This window comes from Manis pentadactyla, chromosome 11 (assembly GCF_030020395.1).
Source record: "Manis pentadactyla isolate mManPen7 chromosome 11, mManPen7.hap1, whole genome shotgun sequence".
Taxonomy (NCBI): domain Eukaryota; kingdom Metazoa; phylum Chordata; class Mammalia; order Pholidota; family Manidae; genus Manis; species Manis pentadactyla.
The window spans coordinates 2,102,431-2,126,782 of record NC_080029.1 but is presented as its reverse complement, the minus strand read 5'-3'; the positions used below and the strand labels follow the sequence as shown (position 1 = coordinate 2,126,782).

At 46.4% G+C, this 24,352-nt stretch overlaps 1 protein-coding gene across 3 annotated transcripts in view; it reads right to left on the bottom strand.

Annotated features, from left to right (window-relative positions):
- The window catches only part of PPP1R13B (protein phosphatase 1 regulatory subunit 13B), a 95,156-nt gene that overhangs the window by 2,142 nt on the left and 68,662 nt on the right, over positions 1 to 24,352 (bottom strand). For 2 of the 3 annotated variants that reach the window (XM_057488090.1, XM_036882556.2), the window contains 12 exons: positions 15,970 to 16,071; positions 13,521 to 13,695; positions 12,564 to 12,760; positions 10,657 to 10,797; positions 7,880 to 8,057; positions 6,464 to 6,568; positions 4,467 to 4,636; positions 3,581 to 4,082; positions 1,909 to 2,678; positions 1,274 to 1,411; positions 1,075 to 1,208; positions 203 to 369 (listed from right to left, as the gene is read on the bottom strand). In XM_057488090.1, coding sequence (XP_057344073.1) covers positions 203 to 369; positions 1,075 to 1,208; positions 1,274 to 1,411; positions 1,909 to 2,678; positions 3,581 to 4,082; positions 4,467 to 4,636; positions 6,464 to 6,568; positions 7,880 to 8,057; positions 10,657 to 10,797; positions 12,564 to 12,760; positions 13,521 to 13,695; positions 15,970 to 16,071 — 2,779 coding nt within the window. The remainder of the gene's footprint in view (positions 1 to 202; positions 370 to 1,074; positions 1,209 to 1,273; positions 1,412 to 1,908; positions 2,679 to 3,580; positions 4,083 to 4,466; positions 4,637 to 6,463; positions 6,569 to 7,879; positions 8,058 to 10,656; positions 10,798 to 12,563; positions 12,761 to 13,520; positions 13,696 to 15,969; positions 16,072 to 24,352) is intronic. The other variant, XM_057488091.1, reaches the window with a different exon arrangement.

Sequence of the window (24,352 nt, the reverse complement as noted above, 5' to 3'; positions counted from 1 at the left end):
AATTCTTCTGACAACATGGATTTTCAAACACGGCATCAGGAATGACCCTAAGGGACAGCGACCTCCACTCTATCAAGGCTGCTGGGCTGTCCCCTGAAGCTGAGCTTGGGCTCCTCCTGGGCCCTGGCAGCACCGTGGCAATCGTCATCACTGTACCCAGGAAATGAACCCAAGGGGCAGGCACCTCAAGGTCCCCGTATACCATATAAAAACTGGGAACACTGGATGTAGCCTTCCTCCATTTCTTCACACTTGTCTGCAGCAGTTTCAATGTCGCTGATGGTCGAGGCAAAAATGGCAGCGCCGCTCTCCACCAGCTGTTTGCAGAGGTGAACGCTGTTGCAGGAGGCGGCGCAGTGCAGCGGCGTCCTGGAATGGCAGGAGGTGAAGGTGCTGCGGCGCTCCCCTGGGCCTCAGGGACCTCCAGGGCTGTGCTGTGCCTCATGCCCTGCCACTGTCTGTGTGCCTGGCTTTGAGTGGTGGGATTTCTCTAATGGGCTGGTTTGGATAACACATAAATTTTTGAAAAGGGGGGCAGGGGGTGGACAGAGAAATGGCCTAAGAAAGAGATGCTCACTGTGCAATGTGAATGTACGTCACACTGCCGACAAGCCTCAACATGGCTACGATGGTACATGTATTTTACCACAATTTAAAACACCCAGATGTTCCAACAGCAGAACAGGGAGCTGCCTGGAGTCCCCTGTACTGCCTGCAGAGGCCTGAGGGCTGACGGCAGCTCCAGGGCGAACTAAATGCCCCCCCAAAGCGGGACTGTGAAGTTCCTCCTCACACAGATCACTAAACCACTTAAAGACAGCTGGAGAGGAATGACTGGCAGCGTGCTTCCCCTACACTGTTAGTTACGGGGTAAGGGAAGCACATAATCACAGCTGTACTTTTAATAAAATCGAGAGCAAAAGCTGGGAGGTGAACCTCACAAAACACGGACAAGCACCAGGGCAAGGCGTCCTGCCCGCCCTTGGCTTCGCCCCTCCCCTCGGTCATTCTAGATGGCCCAACCCTTTTGCACTGCAAAAAGGGATTTCTGGGCCCCGCCTCAGGGGCCCTCACCAGCCATCGCTGTCAGCGGCATTCACGTTGACCCCAAAGTCCAGCAGGAACTTCACAATGTGGTGGTGGCCAGCGCAGACGGCATTGTGCAGCGGGGTGATCCCTTCGTCGTTGGGCTTGCTGGGGTCTTCCACCTGGGACACAGGGCGTGGTGAGCCCCGACCTGCAGCTGTGCAGGCTGCACCCCCCGTCAGCTCACCTCATAGATGATCCTTTGCACCAGGTCAAACTCTCCTTCCAGTGAAGCATCTAGGAGCAGCGCCAGGGGGTTGAAGCGGACTCTCAGCCCGTGCCCGGTCCGCTCCGAGTTAGGCTTCTTCAGGTTGGTCCGTTTGCTCTAGTGGAAGGAAGCAGGCATTGGACTTAAAAAAGAGCAGTACAGCGAAGCAGCCCAGAGGGGAGGACAGGATCGCAGCCCCGGTGGCCTCCGCGGGGCCTACTGCTGCCGCAAGGGAGCCCTGCCCAGGCTCCGGCCCCAGGACCAGGTGAAGACGGCCACGCTTCCTACTGTTTTCACCCCAGGACTTAGCAGCTCACTGCCAACGTGCTGGATCCCCACGCGACTCCCACCGCCCTCCCTGCTCCATCAACACGCTGAACTCCTACCAGGGGGGCTCTGTCTGGTCTGGTTCTCCCCACTGCCTGCCCTTCCCAGGGGAACCTCCAGTGAGCCTCCACAGCCCCTGCACTTCCGCTTCTGAGCCCTGTCTGCAGGCTGACCCACCTGTCCCACCACCTGACTTGGCGAGGGTGGGGACAAGCCTGCAGGCCCCACCACTCCAGGCACCGCAGGCCCCACACAAGCACTGGCTATTTGTCTCCGACGACACCCACCGTGGAGGCTGCCGGAGGGGGCACAGCAGGAGTGGGCGAGGGGACCTGCTCCTCCCCCAGGGAGGGAGCCTCGGCCCCAGGGCTGGGGACCTGCTCTGTGGTCTGGGCCGGGGCCACATTGTTGTTCGTGTCCTCAGCAGGTTCGGCCGTCTGGCGCGCGCTCTGGGGACAGAAGAGCCCCTGTGGTTGCGGGGAAGGGAGCTCATTGTCGTTGGCATCTGAGGACGGAGTGGGCTCAGCGGGGAGCAGGGCCGTGGGCTGGGCGGGGCTGGCCTCTCCCAGGTTCCCGTTGGCATTGGTATTGCCGTTGTCAACATCGGCAATTGTGCCCATGAAGTCCTGGGAGGGGCTGGGCTGGTAGAAGGGGGTGCCCTCTATGCCCCCAGCCAGGGTGTTGAAGCGCTGGTACAGCAGCTTCTGGATGTTGGGCCCACCGGGGCCCTCAGGCTCTGTGATGGAGCTGCGCTTCTTCAGGGGCCGGGGCGCGTTGGCCAGCTTCCTGCGCAGGGCTTCCAGGTCGGCATCGCTCTGGTAGCGCAACGGGGAGTGCACGATGGGCGTGAGCTTGGTGGGGCTGAGTGGCCGTGGCAGGCTTTCCACGTGGCCAGTGCCGCCGTCTCCGGGAGGGGCATGGCTGTCCTGCTCTGGCTCTTTCTCTGCACTTTCTGAAGGTGGCTGGGACTGTGAAACACTTGTGGCCAGCGACCCATGAAGAAACGGTAAGGGTGACGGGGACGTTGACCCAGATGGTAACACAGGTTTCCCGTACACTGGAGGAGATACAGAGGACAGGGCAACGTCAGCAGCCTGTGGGGACTGGGGCCTGGTCACTAAGCACCTTTGGACACCAGACACAGGCCCTTGCAGAGGCTGTGGACCTGCCGTGGCTGGTGGCAAACCCTAATTTTAAATCCCTACAGAGCCCTCTGTTCAAGAGCCCCACTGACTCCTTTTGTTAGGTGGAGTGTCTCTAATTTATCAGTTTACATTGGGGTTTCCAGAATTGAGGCTTTTCAAATGAAAAAAGAAAGTTGTGAAAGTGACTTCCCCACTCAAAACAAGCCCTCACCCAGTTTTCAGGCTAGAGGAAGATGTCTCCCCTAAACAGCATCTGACCCTCGCCCTCAGCCAGATGGTTATAAAACCCAGGCTGCCTCAGGCAGGAGTTTTGCCTGGCGGCCCAGAAGCTCTGAAGAAGGGTGCTAGCCGTTCAGAGCCCATGCCCAGAAAGGTCTGAGGAGGTCCCCAGCCCAGCCCTTAAGTGTGCAGCCCTCTACACGGGTCAGTGTGTGAGGGCCAAGGCTCCATTCTCTCACCCGCCCTCCTCGGATACACACGGACTGTCTCCCCTCACTCAAACCAAGGCTCTTCTCGCCCATGGGCTCTGAGGGAGGCTCCCAAAGCAGCAGACCCCCTCAAGTCCCCTCCAAGGGCCTGGCTCAGTCACTGCCAGGGGGCTGGGAGTATTGAGTCCAGGTTGGCTCTCAAACAGAAAGTCAGAGAGCTGTGACCCATCCACAAAACTGCCCATGCATTCCAACTTGTGTCCCCTCCTTACTTACACAGACATCCAGGACCGCACTTTATGTAAGAATCAGGTTTCAATCCTACTGGCATTTTCTTAAGTAAAACTTCCTAGCCTCAAGAGAAGGAGAGCACAAAGCCGTTGTACCTGCTTTGACTGACTTATTTAAGGCGCTGTGCACCGCTGGCTGGTAATTCTTGGGTGGTGTGGCTTGCTGGAGGTACATGGAATATATGGAACTTGAATTCACTGTCTGGGGTCCTTTCCTGGGGGACTGTGGCCTTGATCCTTTATCAGCCAGAAAGGGCCTAATAGCCACAGTCAGTGGAAGCTCAGGTTTGCTGTCTCCAGCTGGAAATGCAGGCGGCCCCACTGGTGGGTATGTGGGACTTGGTGGCACGGAAATCCTTTGCTGAATCTGCTGCGAGGAACCTGGCTGGTGCGTGCTACCCACAGTGGGCAGTGGGGCGGGCTTCGGCCGAGTGGGCAGGCCTGCACCAGGCCTGGGCAAGCTGCCCTCCTTCCTCCTCTCCAGGGAGTCTGTTGGCCCCAGGCCCACGGGTGCAGTACTTGTGTGTGTCCCATAGCTTGGAGGCAGCTGCTTGCCAACACCAGGGATGGGGGGTGGCACTTTACCCAGTTCAATGCCCTAAATTTAGATGTTAAGAAGAAAAAGAAAGTTACCCTTTGAAAGTTAAGCATATTTCTATCCATGGTCATAGGAGAACAAGAGAAAAGTGGGATTTATAATCCTTCAAATCAGCTTGTGACCAGGCACGGGGCACACTGGGAGGGGGTCAAACACAGCAGGCCTCATCGCTGGTCTACAACAGAATGATCCTGACCAAAAGGTGTTTACACTTTCATACTGCTCAGGCTTAGGGTCCATGAACTTCTAAGGACTTGGGTATAATTTGGACACTAACAGGATTAATTTGCCTCATGACACCTCCTATCCCTCAGATGAAGACATGGCCAAATAGTGATACACTCAGAAGCTTGTGTGTATTTTGTGATAAGACAAACAGCCTACCAGCTTCTCCGTGGCGCCTAAAGCTGACAAGGGCACAGGCTGGCTTGAGACGGTCCCTGGCTTGATGGGACCTTCCACACTTGAGTCCTTCCAGTCCACACTGGCAACCTGCGCTGGTTTCGCTGAAGAGCTAGAATTTTGTTTTAACGTTGGCCAGTTTCCATCATTGGCTTGAAAAGAACATAGAATTTAAGTAAAAATTTTCTTGAAATTAATTGAACATAACACCCCACTGCCAGAAACAAAAGTCACTTCTGAGACATCATGTTCTGATGTCTCCATGAGCCCCTTCCTCCACGTGGGCTTGTGTGCGGCAGGACGAAGGGCGGCCTCTGCCGGCGAGGCACTGCCAACGCCTGCGTGCCTTTCACATGGAGACACCTGACCAAGCACAGGGCCGCTCCAAAGCGGGCAAGGGGCCAGAGGACGTAGAAGCACTCTCAGGTCCCCATTCAAAGACAGGTCAAATCTATTATGTCAACACCAATGAATAAGCATTGGTACTTACAATTCAAACACTATTTGTAAATTACATACAGCAATAAAAAAAGATTTATCTTTTGACTTTGTAACAGGTTTGACCTATATTACTTCCATATCGACTTTAATCTCTTAGAACTTTCTATCCTCTTAAAATAACTCATAACCACAAGAGTCCAGTGACTGGAGTAGCAGACTATCATTTTGTTGCAGTGATTAGAAAGCCAGTAACCCCCAGGTGTTCAGGAAAGCCACTGAAGAGATACGTTCTTTTTACAGAGCATTTTCCAAACTGAGAAAGGGTGCAGAGGCATTCCCTGATAACACAGGCTTATTCAGTGACATGAATACATTACAGCGTCTGTAGGGGCAGGTTATACCCCAACCCAGGCTCTTGCTTTGCTCCGTAGCAGGCACAGGTGAACACCCCAGCCGTCAGCCATATGGGACAGAGAGATCAGGGGACAGTTTCAGGCCCTTCTGACCAGAAGAGCAGATCCTCGTCCCTCCCCAAGTCCGCCAGCACAAGCAGGCTGGGTCACCTGAGCAGCAGCCGGGAAATCACTTCCTACAACAACAGTGTTAGAGTCAAGCCCTCCACTCATTAAACAGGAATTCAGCTCTCCAGCATGCTCTGAGCACAGCCACAGGAGGCAGTGAGGTGAGCAGAGCCTCCAAGCACCCTAGCTGGGCCGCTCTTAAGCTGGCACTGCCCATCGCAGTGCTCCACAACCCAGATGCCTCCTTGCTGCACTGCTGAATCACTGCATTGCCAAAAATCCCCCAGGCTCCAGGCAGCATGGTTAGAATGGTGCTCAGCAAGCTGCAAGGGTAAGGCCGAGGCCCGGTATATGCGGCCGCCTTGCTGTGTGTGGTCAGCTAGCCTCTTCCAGGCCTCTCAGACTGGCGAAGTGGGGACAGAAATGCACAGGATCACCAAGGACACACCCGGGTGCAAATTGCAGGCTGCTGGGAAACAGTCCCTGCAGACTCAGGAGGGGTGGGGCCGGCCCACACTGCTGGTTTCCAGGGACCTGTCTTGGCTCACAGGGGACAGGGCTGTCCAGTGGCTGTGGGAATCCCTCAGCAGGGAGTTTTTGTGGGAATCAACTACAAAGGGCTAAGAAAGAACTAGGAATTTCCTTCCTTTAGAATGAGGCAGGAGGTATAGAAGGAAGATCATTTATTTTTATTATAAAAGGACAATTAACTTTAAGCATGATGGGAGATTTTTGTACTGAAGATAAAATTAAACATCTCATTATGAACTCAGAAAATCATCTGAATTTCTTTAAGACAAACCCCAAAAATGCTTGCTGTGCCTCCCTAAGGATGATCTGGTGTGTGTGGCCCAGCTCAAACTTCACACCTGTTGAAGAAAGGGCCAATGTTTATGTGGCATCTTTCTCAGGCCTAGGTGTGATGAGCAGACCTTTGTCAGTTTGGAAGCACACATGACTGTTGGTTTGGAAGTGCTAAGGAGGGTCAGCGGCCACAAGGCCTGCCGGCTGACATACGCTTTGCACACAGGTTTGCAGAGGGCTGTGAGGAGCCGCAGTCAGGCGGGGCATCGAGGTCTGACACCATCCACGAGCTGGTCTCTCTGGGTTTACCATGGCCATCTGTGTGACACGGAACCAAAGGGCAGCCGGCAGTGCAGGTTAGAGTCCCTGTGGGGATCTCCCCCTCCCAGCTCCACTCGTAGGCCGAGACTGCCCCTGGTGTGGGGAGGCACACGCCTCCTGCATCCAGTCACCTGCTGCACAGCAGAGAGACAGAGGCTAGTGCCCAACTTGTCTGTCTCCTCCTTCCACCCCTGTGAGGTGGCCCAGCACTTGCCCACAGAGAAGAGGGGAAATGGGAGATGTTCCCAGCTTGGGAAGGGTTTAAAATGAAGTTGGCAGAGAAGTAGCTACTGTGCTAATTATCTACCATTGGAAACAGATGAACACTTACTCCCACCATAGGGAGGTTCAGACTGTAAATAATAGCTTATCAAAGAAAGATGCAATTCAAGAGTCATGCTAACCACACGCCCTGTGTGGCTGCTGAGACACAGTGAAGAGATCTGAACTGGGGCATGTGGTCCTCGAGGGCTGGGCCAGAACAAGCCCCGAGTCCTGCAGCAGAGGGGCCAGGCAAGAGAACATGAAGTAAACCAATAAAAGAGCACACGTCCATCTCCCACCCAGAAAGCAGTCCTCGGGGCCGCAGAGGCACGGCAGGGTCAGCTCCTGCACACCACAGTCCCGTGCTGCGGGCACACTCGTTAGCCCCCACAAGGACAGTCATATTGCAAAGCAGCCCTAGCTTTTTATGTGCTGCTTTAAGAAATAGCCGCCCTCCCCTGAGGAAGGAGCAGAGAGCAGACTCTCTGTGGATAACCTTCCCTGGGCTGGAGAGCCTGGGGTGGGTGGGTGTCCTGTCATCCTCAAGAAAGCTACTCATGAGCATGGTGCTGGGAGAGACACATCTGGTCACACTGCATGACTCAGCATGGCCAAGGGCCAAAGTGATGGTCTGTGGGTTTCCTGATCGATTAAGGTCCTGCTGAGTGGACAAAGGCAAAGATGAGCCATAGTGTTCTGCTTATGGGAGGTGGACCCTCTGCCTGGGTGGCAGCTGTGCCACTGAGTGCCCTCACAGGTAAATGAAACCTGTGACAGGAGAGGATCAGGTCTTAATTGATTTGTGTTTTCAAAAGCCACACAGTAAACACATTCAGTTCAATAAAGAGGACCTGTTCATCATTACTGTGGTGGCGCACTGCTCCCAAACGCTGCCTAGAAGACAAAGCACCTATTGGCGGACTAATGCGGGCAAAGCCTGGGGTGCAATGTGGGGGCTCCCCTGAGGCTGCTGGACCCAAGGCTCCACTTCCCTACTCCATCACACACACCCCCCACCCCCAGGAAGAGGCCTGGGCCACTCACCAGATTTGGATCTTCCATGGGCAGTGCTCGAGCCGATCGCAAGCACCTGGGGCTTGATGGGGTCCCCCGGGACAGAAGAGCTGCCTCCTGGCACCTGGATGTAAGGCCCCACTGCCGCAACCCTGCCCGGCATGCCCAGGGGCGACTGCGGTGACGACGTGCCATTCACACGGCTCAGCTAGAAAACGGCAAGAAACCAGATTTAAGATTCTCCCGAAGTAAAAGAAACTGTAAGCCTAGTGTGACAGGCTGCTCAGACCTCAGTAATCTTACTCAGGCAGCTCATCTCCCCGAAAGGCCAGTACCCAAAAGGGACACCCTCACGGAAGGGGCCCCCCACCAGCCAGTCTCCCTTTGACAGCACCTACCCATTTATGAGTCGAGAAAACCAGGAGCTGACGGTGTAACAGAACAGCTCCCCAGGACTCTGCCACATCACCCCTTACCTGGGGTGCTCTCTCTCCCTCCCCTCGGTGGGCAGAGGCATTGGTCAAAGCCTAGGCTCTGAGCCTGCCTTCAAATCCTGCTCTGCCACATACTCGCTACACTGCCTCGAGCAAGCAGTTCAACCTTTCTGAACCTCTGCCCACGTCCATAAAGTCAGGATGATAAAGGGTTCTTGTAAGGACTGAAGGAGCCATGCGGGGCAGTGACAGGGCCTGCAGCTCCAACCAGTTCCCTGAAGGCAACTCTGCATTTCTCAGCAAGGACACCAAGCCACAGCCAGCCACACTGGTCACATGATGCTGCCCAAAAAACAAATGAGTCCCATCACAGAGCTCTAACTTAGGGAACTGCTGACTCTTTAGGACCCCCAGATGGGCTGTACGTGAGGGAGCCACAGCCCCTACAACTGTTTGCAAAATTCTGCCTATATGAGAATGTGTCATTTTAGGGAGAGGGTTCATGACTCTGACAATTGCTCAGAGGTGCTCAAGGCCTTTGTGTGGAGACATCTCTGCAGAAGCACCCATTTCTTCAGGGAGACTCCTTAGAACCATCAGGTGGAATTCAGGAAGTAAGATTTAGCTAGCCACTTGTGATAGTTAATGTTATGTGTCAACGCAGCCAGGCTATGGTACCCAGATGTTTGCTCAAACACATCTAGATGTGGCTGTGAAAGTGTTTACTATATAAGATTAGCATTTTAATCAACAGACTTTCAGTAAAGCAGATGGGCCTCCATAATGTGGGTGGGCCATGCCCAACAGCTGAAAGCCTTGAGGAGGGGGCCTCCAAGGGCCAGGGACTCTGCCCACAGACTCAAGCTGCAATGCCAGTAACCCCCCAGGTCTTCAGGCTGCTGGCCCGCCCTGCTGACTTCAGATGTGCCAGCCTCCACATCGTGTGAACTAATTCCTTAAAATCAATCAATCAATCAATCAGTCAGTCTCTCTATATACACCTCGCTGACTCTGTTTCTCTGGAGGGCCCTGACTGGTACACCATAACTAAAGAGTGTTATGAGCGAGCATGGAGATGGTTCATGCTCCCTCCCCACGGCCTGTGCCATTAACCCAGAGAAAAAGAAAACCATTATTTGAGACCACAGTTACACAGTTTAATCACCGACCTTTAGACACTCTGGTTAAACAACCAAAAAAACAGTGTATGTTTGTAAATAAGAGATTTTTCACCTGAGACCACAGATCATGACACCAAAGGAGTGGTGGTTCCCTCCTCCCTCCTAAGCCAACCCACCAGGGCAAAGCTAAGCCCATGCCTTACCTCCTGAAAAGCTGCCTTCAGAGCAGCAGGAGTTGACCAATTACTAAGTGGGAGAAGGGAACTTTGGGAGCGCTGTCCCAGCGTGCTGGCTGCCTGCTGCACCCTCCACTCCAGAAGGCAGACTGCTGATCAGCTCTGCACCCAGGCACCGCTTCCCTCAGGCCGAGCACCATTTATGGGAGAAAGGCTGGCTGCCACATGCTCACGGATGCCCTGGTAACAGGGAGACTTGGGACACCCTGCCTGACAACAGGGCTGGTAAAGTGACCCCACCCTGGGATGTGGAGTATCATACAGAAGTCACAGAAGGAGTGAGGCAACGGCCTGGAAAGATGCCCATGTTGCAGTTATAAAAAAAACAAAACAAAACTAGGTGCAGAGCAGTGTGAATGGTATAATTCCTACAGTTACATTTTCAATTTAAAATAAATATCTTTCTCCCTGTACTAAGAAAAAGATTGGAACCATTAACAACTAACAGCCCTGGAGAAGATGAAAAGGGCAGAAGGGACTTTTATATTTGCTTTAAATATTTCTATACTGTTTTAACTTCTTTCGATGAGTATTTATTACCTTTCAAATTCAAAATACCAAAATATTTTTAAAAAGCATAAACCCCTTTCATAGCACTTCCCCTGAGAGTTTACAAAGCCCTTTCACAGGGGTTATTTCTAGGTTATAGGGCAGGGAGGGCACAAGTCCACTCAAGGTCAAGGGGTTTGGTCTGCAAAAAATGGCAGATCAAGCCCATTGCTGCAACTCCAGAGCCAAACACTCGTGGCAAGGCGGCAGTGCTGCCCAGGGGCACGGAGGGCAAGGCTGCAGCACAGGGGCTGCGGACGGGGACGGCCTGGACTCCATACACTGGGAAACCAGTGTGTCCGTGAGAAACTTTCTTCTACTGTTGTTTTTTATGGCTTAAGGACAATTTATATTCTATCAGCTGTGGTGGATCAGGGAGCAAAATGCCATTATAGCAAAGACATGCAATTTGGGGCTGAACCATTTTTAGTACTTTATCTCACAGAAATATTTTCTCTTTCACATGCCTGAATTTTTTTCCCATAAAGACGTTCACGCAGTTCATTGATTCGCTTGTCCATCATGGCCACCTCCATGTTGCGCTTATTTAAGAGTTCCTTCTGCTGCTGGAGTTTTGAATTCTGTTCCTGGTTAAGCTGGTTACGAATCTGCAAAACAGAAAATACAGTGCTAATGATTTGCATGAATTAAATGGCCAAATTCTCATCACCTGGGAGATTAAAACAAGAAGATAAAGTAACACTACATGCTTGTATTTACATATATGCACTGTCACCTGTGGGCTAAGTATCTGACAGGTACAACACAGATGTATTCAGACCATTTTTTATGGAACAAAAAAGAGCAAATATGCAAATATCTGCAAAGGTGTCTTCTTCAGGGTGCACAGAATGACTGGTACCAATGGCTATAGAAGACCGTAACTACAGTCCCTGTGAATGGCACTTTAGTGATGACTGCCCCAAACACACTCTCTAAGGATGTAAGTAGAGGCATCTGCTCTGTCCCACATGGCCCACCGAGGGAGGGACCCTATTTTGGAGGCAACAGGAAATTCACAAAGGATGGCCTAAAATCACCAAACAGAACGTTCTTCTATCACTTAGTGAGTTGCAACCAGCATTTTAAAAAAATGAAAATGGAGACTAGAAAGCTCTGCTTTCTAGAGCTCTGTGCAGAGGCCAACCCCTCTCAGGTGTGCTGGCATATGCATGCTTGCATGGGTGTACTAGGCAGGAGGCAACATATTTTAACCTTGATGCAGTCAGTCAAAAAGTTGAAAATAAATAAATATACTACGTTCATCACACCTCATCAAAAAGAAAAAAACATTTAAAACCGTGCACTTTTAACAATTGCTTAAAATGTAAAAGAAGTCATAGATTCTTATAATACTTTATGTATTTGTTAGAGAACTTAACAGCAAAAAGAATGATTTTATTTTCTGTAAATATTCTCATTTCATAAAATGACATAATTTTTCTAGTAAGTACTAACAGAATTGCAAAACTTTAATTTTAATTCTGGCTTGAAAAATCACCTGAGAAATGGAAATCTTGAGAACTGTTACAGACTGAATGTGTCCTCCCAAATTCCTATGTTGAAGCCCTAACCTTTGTGTGGTGGTATTTGGGGGTGGGGCCTTTGGGAGGTGATCAGGCTTAGAGGAGGTCGTGAGGGTGGTGTCCCCATGATGGGGTTACTGCCCTCGTAAGGGACAGAGACCAGAGCTATGCGGGCACAGCATGAAGACACTGCCTGCCAGCCGGGAAGGAGATGTTCACCACAAACGGGATCTGCCAGCACCTTTATCAAGGACTTCCAGCCTCTAGAACCGTGAGACATAAATATCTGTAGTTTACATCTTCCGTCTATGGTATTTTATTAAAGTGCCCCAAGCTAAGACAAGGATTTAACAACAGGCATCTACCTTATCAAAACAGTTTACACAGAGACCTTAAATATCATCAAAAGCCTAAGTCTTTACTAGCTCATTATCTTGCCAATTAAATTCTGTACTGAAAACATGCTAACTGAAAGAAGCCAGTCACAAAGAACTATAGATTGCTTGACTTGTTCATCTGAAATGTCCAGAACAGCCAAATCTACAGAAACAGAAAGTAAGATTCATTCTTGCTTAGGGCTGGGGGGAAAGGGGGTTGTGGGGCGATGGCTGCTGAATTTGTGACAATACCAGAAACCACTTACTTGCACACTTTAAATGAGTGAACTGTATGCTGTATATTATATATCTCAAAGCTGTCTTAAAAATTCTTTTGTACTGAATACATTTTGTACCTACTACTACATTAGAACCCATTAATTAGTTTCCTGAGGTTTCTGGCCTATGCTGGAAGAAAGCCTGAGAGATAAGGATATTTTAATACAACCATTCCCCAACCCTGTGGGTTACCTGTAGCTCTTGGTACAGTCTTTTTAGCTCCACTGCTGCCGGTCCTGTCAGCTTGCCATTGTAAGACTGGAACCCGTTCAGTTTTCCTTTCTTTAAATCTTCTAATTGCTGACTGAGCTGATCAACTCTTAAAATTGCAGTCTGTACTTCCTGCTTCTTTTCCTGGAACATGGCACTGAACCTTTCTATTTCAGCAGCTATGAGTTTCCACCAACAACAAAAAAAATCACTTAGTTGATATTCTTTTTTACATGGCATTTTGTTATTCTTATTTTGTGATTTCTACATTTCTATACATTTACCTCAACTCTAGCATCATCTAGTACCAGACCTTGGAGAGAAAACTGTGATATGCACAATGCAGAACACATTTCAACAAGCCTTTGGAAGACATGATGTGACTGCTTACATAGCAAGCAACTGCATTTGCACAGATTACTGAGTACCCTTGCATTGGGGTAATTGGGCTAAAGCTAGTTTGGCCAAGTCACAGGAATCTCAGTGTGCCAACAGACTAAAGGCTTCATAAGGACAGGACCATCCAAGTCTGTCTTGATTATTACTGTAACATAAAGTAGGACGTAACTGAAATGATTAATAAAATAACAAAGACTACACATACACAAAAGAAAAAGTGAGCATTTGTAAGCTGTTCAATTAAAACAGACCCTCATCATGAGCTGTCTCAGAGCACCCCAGCCCCCATCCAAAGGGCTGCTGCCACAAACAGGACAAGAGGATCTCTGAACATTGCACTGCTAGGGTTGCAAGAGATCTTCCAAGATCACGACCTAACCAACCCCTCCTTTTAGATGCAGGTTCAGAGCAAAGCTTCAGTGCATTTCCTATAGCGAGAAACCTGATATTAGTGTGTGACTGCATGTGCCCGGAAGCTGGCCGGTGTCCCTCCATCTACACCTGCTGACTGAGATGCTGAGAGCAGCTGCAGGCACATACACAGATTGCCGTTCATAATTTTGCTGTAGTCTACTTGTCCTCTCATAGCACGGATTTTCTTCAGCTTGTTTTCCTGGGCTTCAACTCGTTCTTTCAACTTTTGAAGCTTTTCATTTTCAGAAATAGACTGCTGCTGACGGCGCTCCTGTTGCTTTAGAAAGTGTAAACGTTGTTCCTAACGAAAGAGGAAATAGCCAACTTTGAAAAGTGCAATGTACAATTACTTTTATACACTATACTATTTTGAGTGGATACCACAGTATCAGCTATCTTAATGAATATCCAAGAAATGCTAGAGGAATCTTGCACACATCAGACCACACACAAGATTGAAGTCACTGGGTATACACAGGTGTGAGATGGTAAGAGTTTGCATTTTTTTTAAAAAGTGTATTTTACCTTGCACATTGATCTACACCATTCAGTTACTATAAACGTTCCCTCAAAAAACCTTACAGTGAGAGAAGAGCAAACCTGCACTTCACATGCACTAACACAGTCGCATCTCCAGCCTGCCTGTGAGGCCCCAGCCAGCCTTGGATTCCTGCTGTCACTACCTGCTGTCAGGTTTCCTGCGGCTAGAAAGCAGCACCCAAGAGTCCCTTATTTCCCTCCTGGAGGAAATGGACAACAGCTAGCAAATGACTTTATACTGAAAACAGACAAGGCCATCAGGATGGAGATAAACCTCTAGTTTGCTAAGTGACATCAAACAGCCAAGGAAATGTTTGTTTTCTTTAGGATTCGTTTCTTCAAAACTAATGAAACATTTTATAGCCAAATAAGAACAGGGCAATCCTAAAGTAAAAATATTTGCTCTGCTCGTGCATTTTGGAGAGACTGCTTGTAAAGGGGTATGTGGTGGGGACTTGATAATGGTGGGAATCTAGTAATAACAATATTGCTCATGTGATTGTATATTAATGATACCAAAAAAAAATTTTGCACTGCTCTTCAACAGATCTTTTCCCTGTTAATGTGAAAACATACCTTAAGGATAACAGTTAATATTAAATATGCATGGTCCCACATGTATGCATAAAATATACCTAAGAGAGGTTTAAGTGTGATTATGCAGGCATTACACACTACACTGTAAGTTAAGGAAATATGTGTTTAAGTATATAAAAATTAGATTAACTTGTGATTTACACTGCTGAAAATATCTAAGAATTTTTTAATAGCAATATACTTGGATCAATAGTTAGAAAAGGAAATAAAGCATAAAATTTTATAATTGCATAATATTATGTACATTATCATCTCAGAAATCTCATTAGTGGGATGAAATACTTTCCAATTACTTAACCCTTAATTAATTAATTAATTAATTATTATTTTGGTATCATTACTCTACAATTACATGAGGAACATTATGTTTACTAGACTCCCCCCATCACCAAGTTCCCCCCTCATTCTCCATTACAGTCACTGTCCATCAGCGTAGTGAGATGCTGCAGAATCCCTACTTGTCTTCTCTGTGCTGCACGGCCCTCCCCGTGCCCCCCTATTACACATGCTAATCATAATGCCCCCTTTCTTTCCTCCCCTTATCCCTCCCTTCCCACCCATCCTCCCCAGTCCTTTAACCCTTAATTTTTAAAAAACTTTTATTCTTATAAATCTGATAGACTCTGTAAGACAACTTCTAAAAACAAGTCCCACTTAAACCATTATTTATGTAAAAATGGATAGTACAGTGAATTACATGGTCATTTGATGAACGAAAAGGCTGGATCAAAGGCTTGGTTATCAAGAAGCTCCACAGAGAAAGCAGTAAGGACATCGGCGGTCACATTTCCACGTTCTCTATGAGTTCCCGAACACCTGAGATCCTTACCACGTGATCATTTCTAGCAGGCTTGAAGGTAAGAAGTCTGAATTTTCAGTCCACTATTTAGAAAAATTTCAAATCCTTCTGTTACAGTCTTAACAGCAGATGTAGAGCTCAGGGCATAGAACGAGCAGTAACTCTGCCCCGCACCGCAATAAACCAAATGAGCGTCTTGTAGAGTGGCGTCCTGGCAGCCCTGACAGCCAGTGGCCATTGCCTTCAGGGCCCAAGCCCATTGGGCTCATCGTGGAGCGGTGGCCTCCTCCAGAACACTACACCGGCCAGGCACACACCCAGAGGAAAAAGAAGGTGACAACAGAGAACATTCTTTCTTTCCCAATTTTATCTACAACGGAGTAAGGTCGACACTCCCTGTACGGGGTATTCGTGTGCCTATCAAGGACCAGACACACTTGCTCTGATGCCTTCCCAACTCCAAGAAGCTACAGAATGTACTTATTACTATAGAAGAGAACAAAGACAGAGATGATATGCTTAACACTGCCATGGCACAGTCCTACTTAAAAGCCCTGCCCACGAGCACATTAATGCCACTGTAAAGTAACAGTTGAAGGACACTTTGAACATTTCCCCACCTCTGCTTCTATAACTTACCTTGGCAACCAGCATTTGCTGCTGATTTTCAATTTGCTGCTGTTGCCTAGCTGCCATATCTTGGAGCTCCGAAAGGGTAAGTTCAACACGTGGATTCCCAACCTACAGAGAACAACACACTCAGGCTACAGCGTATGTTTATCTGTATAGTTTCCCCCAGTGTCAGAACTCACACACATCAGGATTTAAATAGGCTTCTTAGAAGTTAGGAGGACACAAATTAGTTCATTTTCTCATAAGAACTTTTCCTAATTGTTGACTTGCATTAAATTAAGTAACAGTTTTTCAAATATACCAGATACTGTATTTAATAAAGGGCCCAATTGGAAGCAAACCTTTGCAAATGTGTATTGAAAGTGACATTTCTCTTCTTGGACTGGCTATTTAACAGGTGTATCTGAGGAAATGGAGTGGTCAAATGTTTAAGGATACACACCCTAACAAATAGATCCTGTCTCTGTATAGACTCTCAAGAGAACTCTTCACCCCCTGCTGCCCAAACACCCTGTGTGGTTCTTCAGAGAGGTTCCAACCCCTTTTTCTCCAACTTCAGTTTTCCCCAAATGTTAAGTGTTCCAGCACATTCTTGACTCTTGACCTAAGGACAGACATCACCTCCCTGCCACCTGGTCTTGAGAAGCTGAAATACATAAAAGATTCTAAAACACAAATACCTCATTAACAACATGTATGGTCTGCACCAAAGACTGACCTATTATCAACGAGAATTATATACGTCAAATGACTACAAAAAGGTACTAACCCTAGAGGAGCGACAACTAATGGAATCTGAGAGCATGTCCCCAGTCTCTGTTAATGATGACAAATAGCACCATCAAGCATTTTTATTGCACTCATAATGTGCCTTGCACTGAACTAAGTACTTTGCATTTACAAATTCATTTAAGCCTCATAATGATGATGACACACATCAGGTAGGTACTCCTATATCCCCATTCTGTAGGTGAGAAAACAAGCACAGAGAAGTCAAAGCTGCCACAGGTCAGAGAGCTTGCACGGGCAAAGCAGGACAAGGTCCTTGTTCCTGACTATCACGTGTAGTGTACTCTTTACTAAGCATACACTACGTGCCTGGTCCACTAGGCCAGACGTGTAATGTGCATCCCCATCACACAATCTTCATAATAAATCTGCGGGGGCAGGTATCTGAGCCCCACATTGGGCAAGGAACCATGGGGGAAGGCGGAGGGACATACTTCAGGGCAGAGAGCTGACAAAAGGGCCTTCTTCCATCCAACCCATCTGGCTGCTGACTGCTCACTGTGGAGGCAAGAGCCCTTCCCCAAGCTCCACTTTCTCTCTCTGGCTTCATCCGTACTCTCGGAGAACTCTTCACCCCCTGCTGCCCATACACCCTGTGTGGTTCTTCAGAGAGGTTCCAACCCCTTTTTCTCCAACTTTAGTTTTCCCCAAATGTTAAGTGTTCCAGCACATTCTTGATTCTTGAAAAATGGAATCAGTGTTTATTTCAACAGCCTTAACTGGAACTCCCTTTCTGTTTATCTAAGATTCTGAGGAAGCAATATGAAGCAAGACCCTTTTCAAAACTAGATATTGTAAACCACCAAGTTACAGAAACTCCTATTTGAAAAGAGATGCTTATTCCACCAAAAAATGCCTGGCAGAACCATCAAAATACCTGAAATATCTGTTTTAACACTGATAAAGCGTTGCTAATTTCTGCCTACTGAGATTTTCCAACCACAACAAAAAATATTTTTGAAACCTTCAGAATTTTTACCACTTTTCACACACGTCTTATTATAGCTTATATATATATATATGTTAATGTATATTGTAATTTAATAAAATTTTACTGCAGTGGTTCTTACATGCAGAAAACTATAAATCATAGCACACAGCTCAATGACTTATTTCAAAGTGAACACATCTATGTAATTTCCTCATACTGTAAATGGGTTATAAAACCACAACCTACCATAAACTTGTAAATTAACAAATAAGTAACATTTTACACTTAGTATGTATTTTCTTAATTGTTCAATGTGAAAAATTCACAAAAGAAATGCCTTTCAGAGTTTTTAAGAAAACAAAAACCTTAGATACAAATCTGATCCTTTTATGACGGGCCTGTCACTATGCACTCTCTCCATGTAAACTGAATCCCACTTACAATTTTAAATTCTCTATATGAACTCAATTTATTCAAATAAACCTATGCTCTAATTCCTCCCTTATTTCTTTTTATTACATCTAATAAGGGGAAACCAAATCATGTTCCCTCGGGCCCACTGAGGCCCCTCATCATGGTCCAGTTCTCTAATGATCAGCTCCAGGTCATGGAAAGGACAAGCTGCCTCCACAGAAAGTTAAATGTGTGGAAAAGTTCTCTTGGTAACATCCCTGGCAGGCTTCTAGAGAATGGGCTCAGAGGAAAGGGAACAGCCCACCAGCCTTCAGCCTGCCCTGACAGCCTTCCAGCAGGGATTGCTGCCCAGGGGGCCCAGAGCTCAGGGCCACCCACGCTGATGTTCTACCTCAACTCTGGGTTCCAGGGAAAGGACTTATGCTCCCAGTGAATGCTGTTTCACCCTCCAGCCTAGCATGGATGTCACCCATCTTCCACCACAAACATGGCCCACCCAACTCCAGGTCTAACTGACACCTACCACTGCCAACAAGAGCAGAGACAAACAGAAACCTCTTGCCCCCAGCTGTCATGATCACTTATTTGGTCACATCACCACCTTCTTTCTCCAAACTTCCACAAATCTACTTGCAGAAATGATAAATGAAGAGACTATTCCTTTAAGTTACAACACTTTTATATACAGAATACTTAGCTGACAGAAAACTTGTACCAGTGACCCTCTCTAGTGAAGGAGAGAATTCAGAGACTTAGGGCCTTGGCAACTGCAGGTCCTACGTTCATCAGGCACCCATAGCACCTTGTCCGGAGCCTGGCCACAGCTTCTGATCAATGATCAACGCTTGCTGGATGGATTTATAAGTGACTCTACTTCCTCAGCCTTCACCATACAGCAATCACACTGCAGTGTGGACAACATCTTTTCAAACTCACAAGCCAAGATTTCTTTTTGCTCTTCGTACAAAGAGTCGATAGCCTGCTCACCATTTTAACTGCCTCTTCAGATCTTTCCCAATACCTCACTAACCCACACTTCCTCTGGCCCCTACCACCTCCCTCTGGCCATGTCCCCTAATTCCTGTGAGCAGCAGTGGCAACGGGGCTTTGTAATAGAAAGAACCACACTGCGTGCTCAGGAAGTGCTGGAGGAGGACCAGCTTCCGGGAGCGCGGCCTTCTCCTCTATTCACACGACAGGATGATTGTGCAGGGGTCCAGAGGCCTGGGAGTCTCTGAGTACTATACATGTTCAATACCAAAACACCATGATAATTCACTTGCCCTTGATATGTCACATATAATCCTGGACACCGCAGCAATATAAAGGCAAAACGCGGTTTCTCCATTTTCGTGAGCCTCTACTCTATGAATGAGGCCAGCATTTCATAAGGGAAGCAATTAAGTTACCTATCAAATTCAACTATGAGGAACAGAGGCTGGGGCTTGGCTTTTCTTTGTATTTTCACTGTGAAATAAAAACAGCATTTTCAGTGTGGTAGCAAGGACAGGGAACAGTGTGTTGTAAGAGTGCACCAGTCAGCCTGGTGCCCATCCTAGAACACTTGTGAGAAGCTCAGAAAACAGGATAATTCACAACACCACACTTGGCTACCCTGGGTCCAATCATATGGGAACTGTGGGTCTGTAAACAAAAAAGATGCCTCTTAAAACCTCCCACCCTGAAACAATCACTCCAAATAAGAAGCTAAACCCTCTGTACATTACTGCCTGACTTTACAGATATTTCAAATAAAAATACTATTTCACAACAAATAAAAATAAAACATGATTTTCTAATTTTTATGGTCCTAAATTTAAGATTAGCAACTTTAAACAAATTGATAAGCATATATTCTAGTCCATTTCAGATACAAATCTTCAAAAACATCCACACTAGTAGTAAGTTAGCAAAGTGAAATGACAACCGGCTAGTTTAGAAATACACAGTGAAATCTACGTTTGCTTTTAAAATCATCAACACAGAGAATAGACTGGTGGTTGCCATAGGGGATGGGTGAAACTGGTGAAGGAGGGAAAATCAACTTCCCTGAGGCATAGTTTACAGATTATAAAATGCACCCATTTGAAGTATGCCATTCAATGAGTTTTGACAACACCAGTCGATTCTGCTCCTCTCCCTCCAACTACTACTGTGTGGGGATAGTTGTGCCATGACAGCCTAGCTGTTTGCTCTAGAATTTCACATAGAGGGGGAGGTCATACAGTGTATTCTTCCTTCTTTCACTTGCCCCAGTGTTTCTGAGATTCACCCCTGTCGTTGTGTGTATCAGTAATTCACGCTTTCACTGGTGAGTAGTAACCAATCCCTTGTGTGGATGTGTCACATTCTGTTTATCCATTCATCTGGATAAACATGATGGACACTTGAGTTTTCCCACTTTTTGGCTATAAGGAATAAAGCCATCCTGAACTTCTTGTACCAGCATTTATGTGGACAAATGTTCTATTTCCTGTTGGGTAATCAGCTTCAAGAAGTGAAACGGGTGATTGTATGGTAAGTGTTTGTTTAACCTACAGAAACTGCCAAACTGTTTTCCAAGGAGGGTCATTTTATACTTCCACCATCAACTATGAGAGCTCTAGCCTCTCTATATCCTTGCCAAGACTTGTTGCTGTCAATGTTTAAATTTTAATTATCTTCTTTTTAAATAAAATGTTAACCTCTTGGCAAAGGACCACTTCCATGTAAGTGGTATTTTGATAAGTAATGAAAAAAGCAAGCATAAAAATGTTAGGCTAGCCCATGATCTGCCAAAAGTTAGATATGAAAAAGGGGTTCTTTTCCCAGGCTAAGATCCAGTTTGTACTAATTACGCATATGAGATGTGACTCATAAAAGCTATCAAAATTAAGTATGCTTGAAAAACGGGCTATCAAAACTAGAGTTTTTAAAATGTTAAGCAACAACTACAACTCACTTGATAATTATGGTTGAAAGCTTTAGGTCACAAGTTAGTTGGTAAAATGGCTTTAATCAAATGTATTTTTTGTCTCCTCAGGTACTGTTTTAAGTACAATTTTGAAACCAGTGTTACAATAATTCAGGCATTAAAAACATATAATAAAGTTTCTCAGAATAACCCTTGTAGACAATTAAGCTATATATACACATCTTCCATCCTAAGCCACTGTTTTTATAGATTTTGTCTTTCCAAATATTAGTAAGAAGACATAGTTTTACCAAGTACATCTAATGTACCTTGAAACATTCTGCCAATATGTGCCAAATGTATTTTTCTAATATGTGCAAAAAAGTTTATCAAAGATGGAAATTTTACCTATCAATACAAAAGTACTCATCAGTGTTCAGTTAATGAATTCACTATCATGGCTCCTGAAGAGGTCTGACATTTTCCAGACAACTTTCACCTAAAACACACTAAATAAATTCTCAGTAGCAAGTGGTATTCTGACATCAAAGTTTCCGGCGAACAGTCAGCAGTGTTCTCCGTCCAATCACTCCTGCCAGAAAGGAGGCGGCACCACCCTGAATTGCGCGTTCTGCCTGCGCACCTGTCCCACGGTGTGCTCTGCACACACATGCCTAGTGACAAGGAGGGGCACCTTCTATGCCCCTTTGGTCTATGGTGCACGGGGGCCAGCTCTCCCTTTCTTCAAGTGCTCTTCTGTTGAGCTTCTTTACCCAAAAGGTGCTTTCTTATCCGAGAACCTTATTTTTTTTTTTTGAGAGGGCATCTCTCATATTTATTGATCAAATGGTTGTTAACGACAATAAAATTCTGTATAGGGGACTCAATGGACAATCATTAATCAATCCCAAGCCTAATTCTCAACAGTCTCCAAACTTCTGAAGCATAATGAACAAGTCCTAGAACCTTATTTTTAACTTAAGTTTGATTGCAATCTCCCCAAAAGTTGAAAAGCTGATGAAGAAAATGATGCAAAAGGAAGAAGTTATATTTTAAAGTCATTCCAAAGAACAAATCCCTTGCATCCCCCTCCACCAACCATGCCTACTTTGAAGACTTCTCTTCCTCCTTTGGCAAGTATAACAAACTTTGGTTACATTGCATTTTACTTAGCAACTGTATTGATGTTTATTACTTTTATAAGCATGTCTTCATTGTTCAACTCATACATTTTGTATTTGTGAAGATGGTTTGGATATCAACAGCCCATTTTTACTTACACCTTCATTGTTCATATACTTTTATATTTGTGGAAATGATTTGGGAATCAATAGTCTACTTTTATGCATTTCACAGGCCATGTACTAGTTCTTTGTTGCTGAGTAACAGATCATACCCAAACTTGGTGTCTTAAAACAACAATATACCTTCATTAGGGCTCACAGTTTCTGTGGGTGAAGGATTCATGAGTAGCTTGGCTAAGTGGCTCTGGTTTAAGATTTCTCATGACTTTGAATCAAATGTCAGTAGGGCTGCAGACATCCTAAGGCTTGGCCAGGGCTGGGGGACCTGACCCAACACAGCGTGCTCACATGGTTTGAGCTGGTGCTGGCTGCTTGGTGGGGGCCTTAGTGCCTTCCCGAGTGGGCACAGAGCTGCTTGCTTGAACGTCCTCACGACGTGGTGGCTGGTTTCCCCCAGAGCAAGCAGTGTGTGCAAGGGAGCCAGGGGAAGCAATTTCTTTTACGACCTATCCTCAAAAGTAACTTAGCATTGCTTTCTCCACATTCTATTAGTTAGAAGCAAGTCACTAAGCCTAGGAGAGGAGGGGAATTAGGTTCCACCTTTTGAAGGGAAGTGTATTCAAGTATTTGCAAACATACTTAAAAACCACCATATCCATTTGCTGTAAAATCTCATGAAGACTCTGTATACTTCTATCATCTATTATTCACTACATACAGGAGCTTGGTTGTAACTCTCCACAGCACTGTCACAATCCAAAGGAGAGAGAACGCTTATGGGCACATGTTTAAGACATTAATCAACAGAGGTTTTAACTATAAATGCTGCTTTCCACCCCCCTCAATACCTAACATATATTCCTTGATAATCAGTTAATAGAAAAGATGAGTGGATTTTGTCAGCAATTAAACACCCACTGATTAATGGGTCACTTCAGATGTCAGCTCTAACTCTGATATGCTGTAATATTTAACCAAATAACTTCATCTTTGATTATAATAGACAAGAATGTCACTGTAATATTATTAGGGGGGAAGATGCCCTAAGCTTTCAGGTTTCAATGAGATGACATGCTGCAGTTCAAAAGTGTGAATGACGAATTTCTTTTGGTACTTAGTTAATAAGGAGAAACACCTCACCCTCAGTGAGCCTTTCCACCCTCCCTGCCTTTCCCCAGAGGACCCCGAGAAACACCATTCCCTGGCAATGTTCACATTTTCATTTGTGTGCCCTGCCAGCACCTTCACCTCCAAATGTCTAAAACCAAACTCCTTCTTTCCTTCCAACCCTGGCCTCTTCCCTAAAATACCATTTCTATTAAATGCTGTAGTGTTTTCCTAGAAACCTCCGCATCATATCTGATGTGGGCCGACCTTGCTGTAAACGTAAGCAGCTGCTCACATTCCGTCCCTCACGCCTGCACTTGCCCCTCCATTCAGAGCCAGCACTTTCTCACCATCACATTTTTGCTCACATCTTCTGTCTACAGTGCCCTTCCCCTACTTCCTAAACTCTACCTATCCATTCAGATCTAGTGGCAATGCCATCTGCTTCCTGAAGTTTTTCCTGATCCTCTAAGGACTCTCTCACAATTGTTCTGACACTCAGGATATGACATCACTTCCAGAGATGAAAGAGAACTCAGTATTTCTGACGAATTCTGAATTCTAGAGATTCAACAACATGTAATGAGCACATGCTGCATGTCAGACATTGAGATATACCTAAGTGTATGGAAAATGAAGCTTACTTTACAAATGAGAAAGCGGGGTCTCTGGGCAGCTGGTTCACTGGTTCCCCCAAGCTCATGTGGCAGGTCAGCAGTGGGGTGAGGATTTTAACCCAGGTCCCCTGGAGCAAGCTGGATGCTGCTTCTACCACACAGGACACACTGCCTCCCGTTTCTTTCCTACTGGGTTGCAGCAAAGGCATGTCTGATTGCTCCCAACCACTGGCCATTTTCTGTATCAAAGAGTAAATGCTCTACCAGACACCATTTATTGATCTATTACTATTCTGAATCATATGAAAAGGCTGTTTTTGTAGATCAAAAATGGCCAAACATCAATAATTTCATATGGTTCAAACTAACAGGAAAGGATTAACTACTGCCCTTG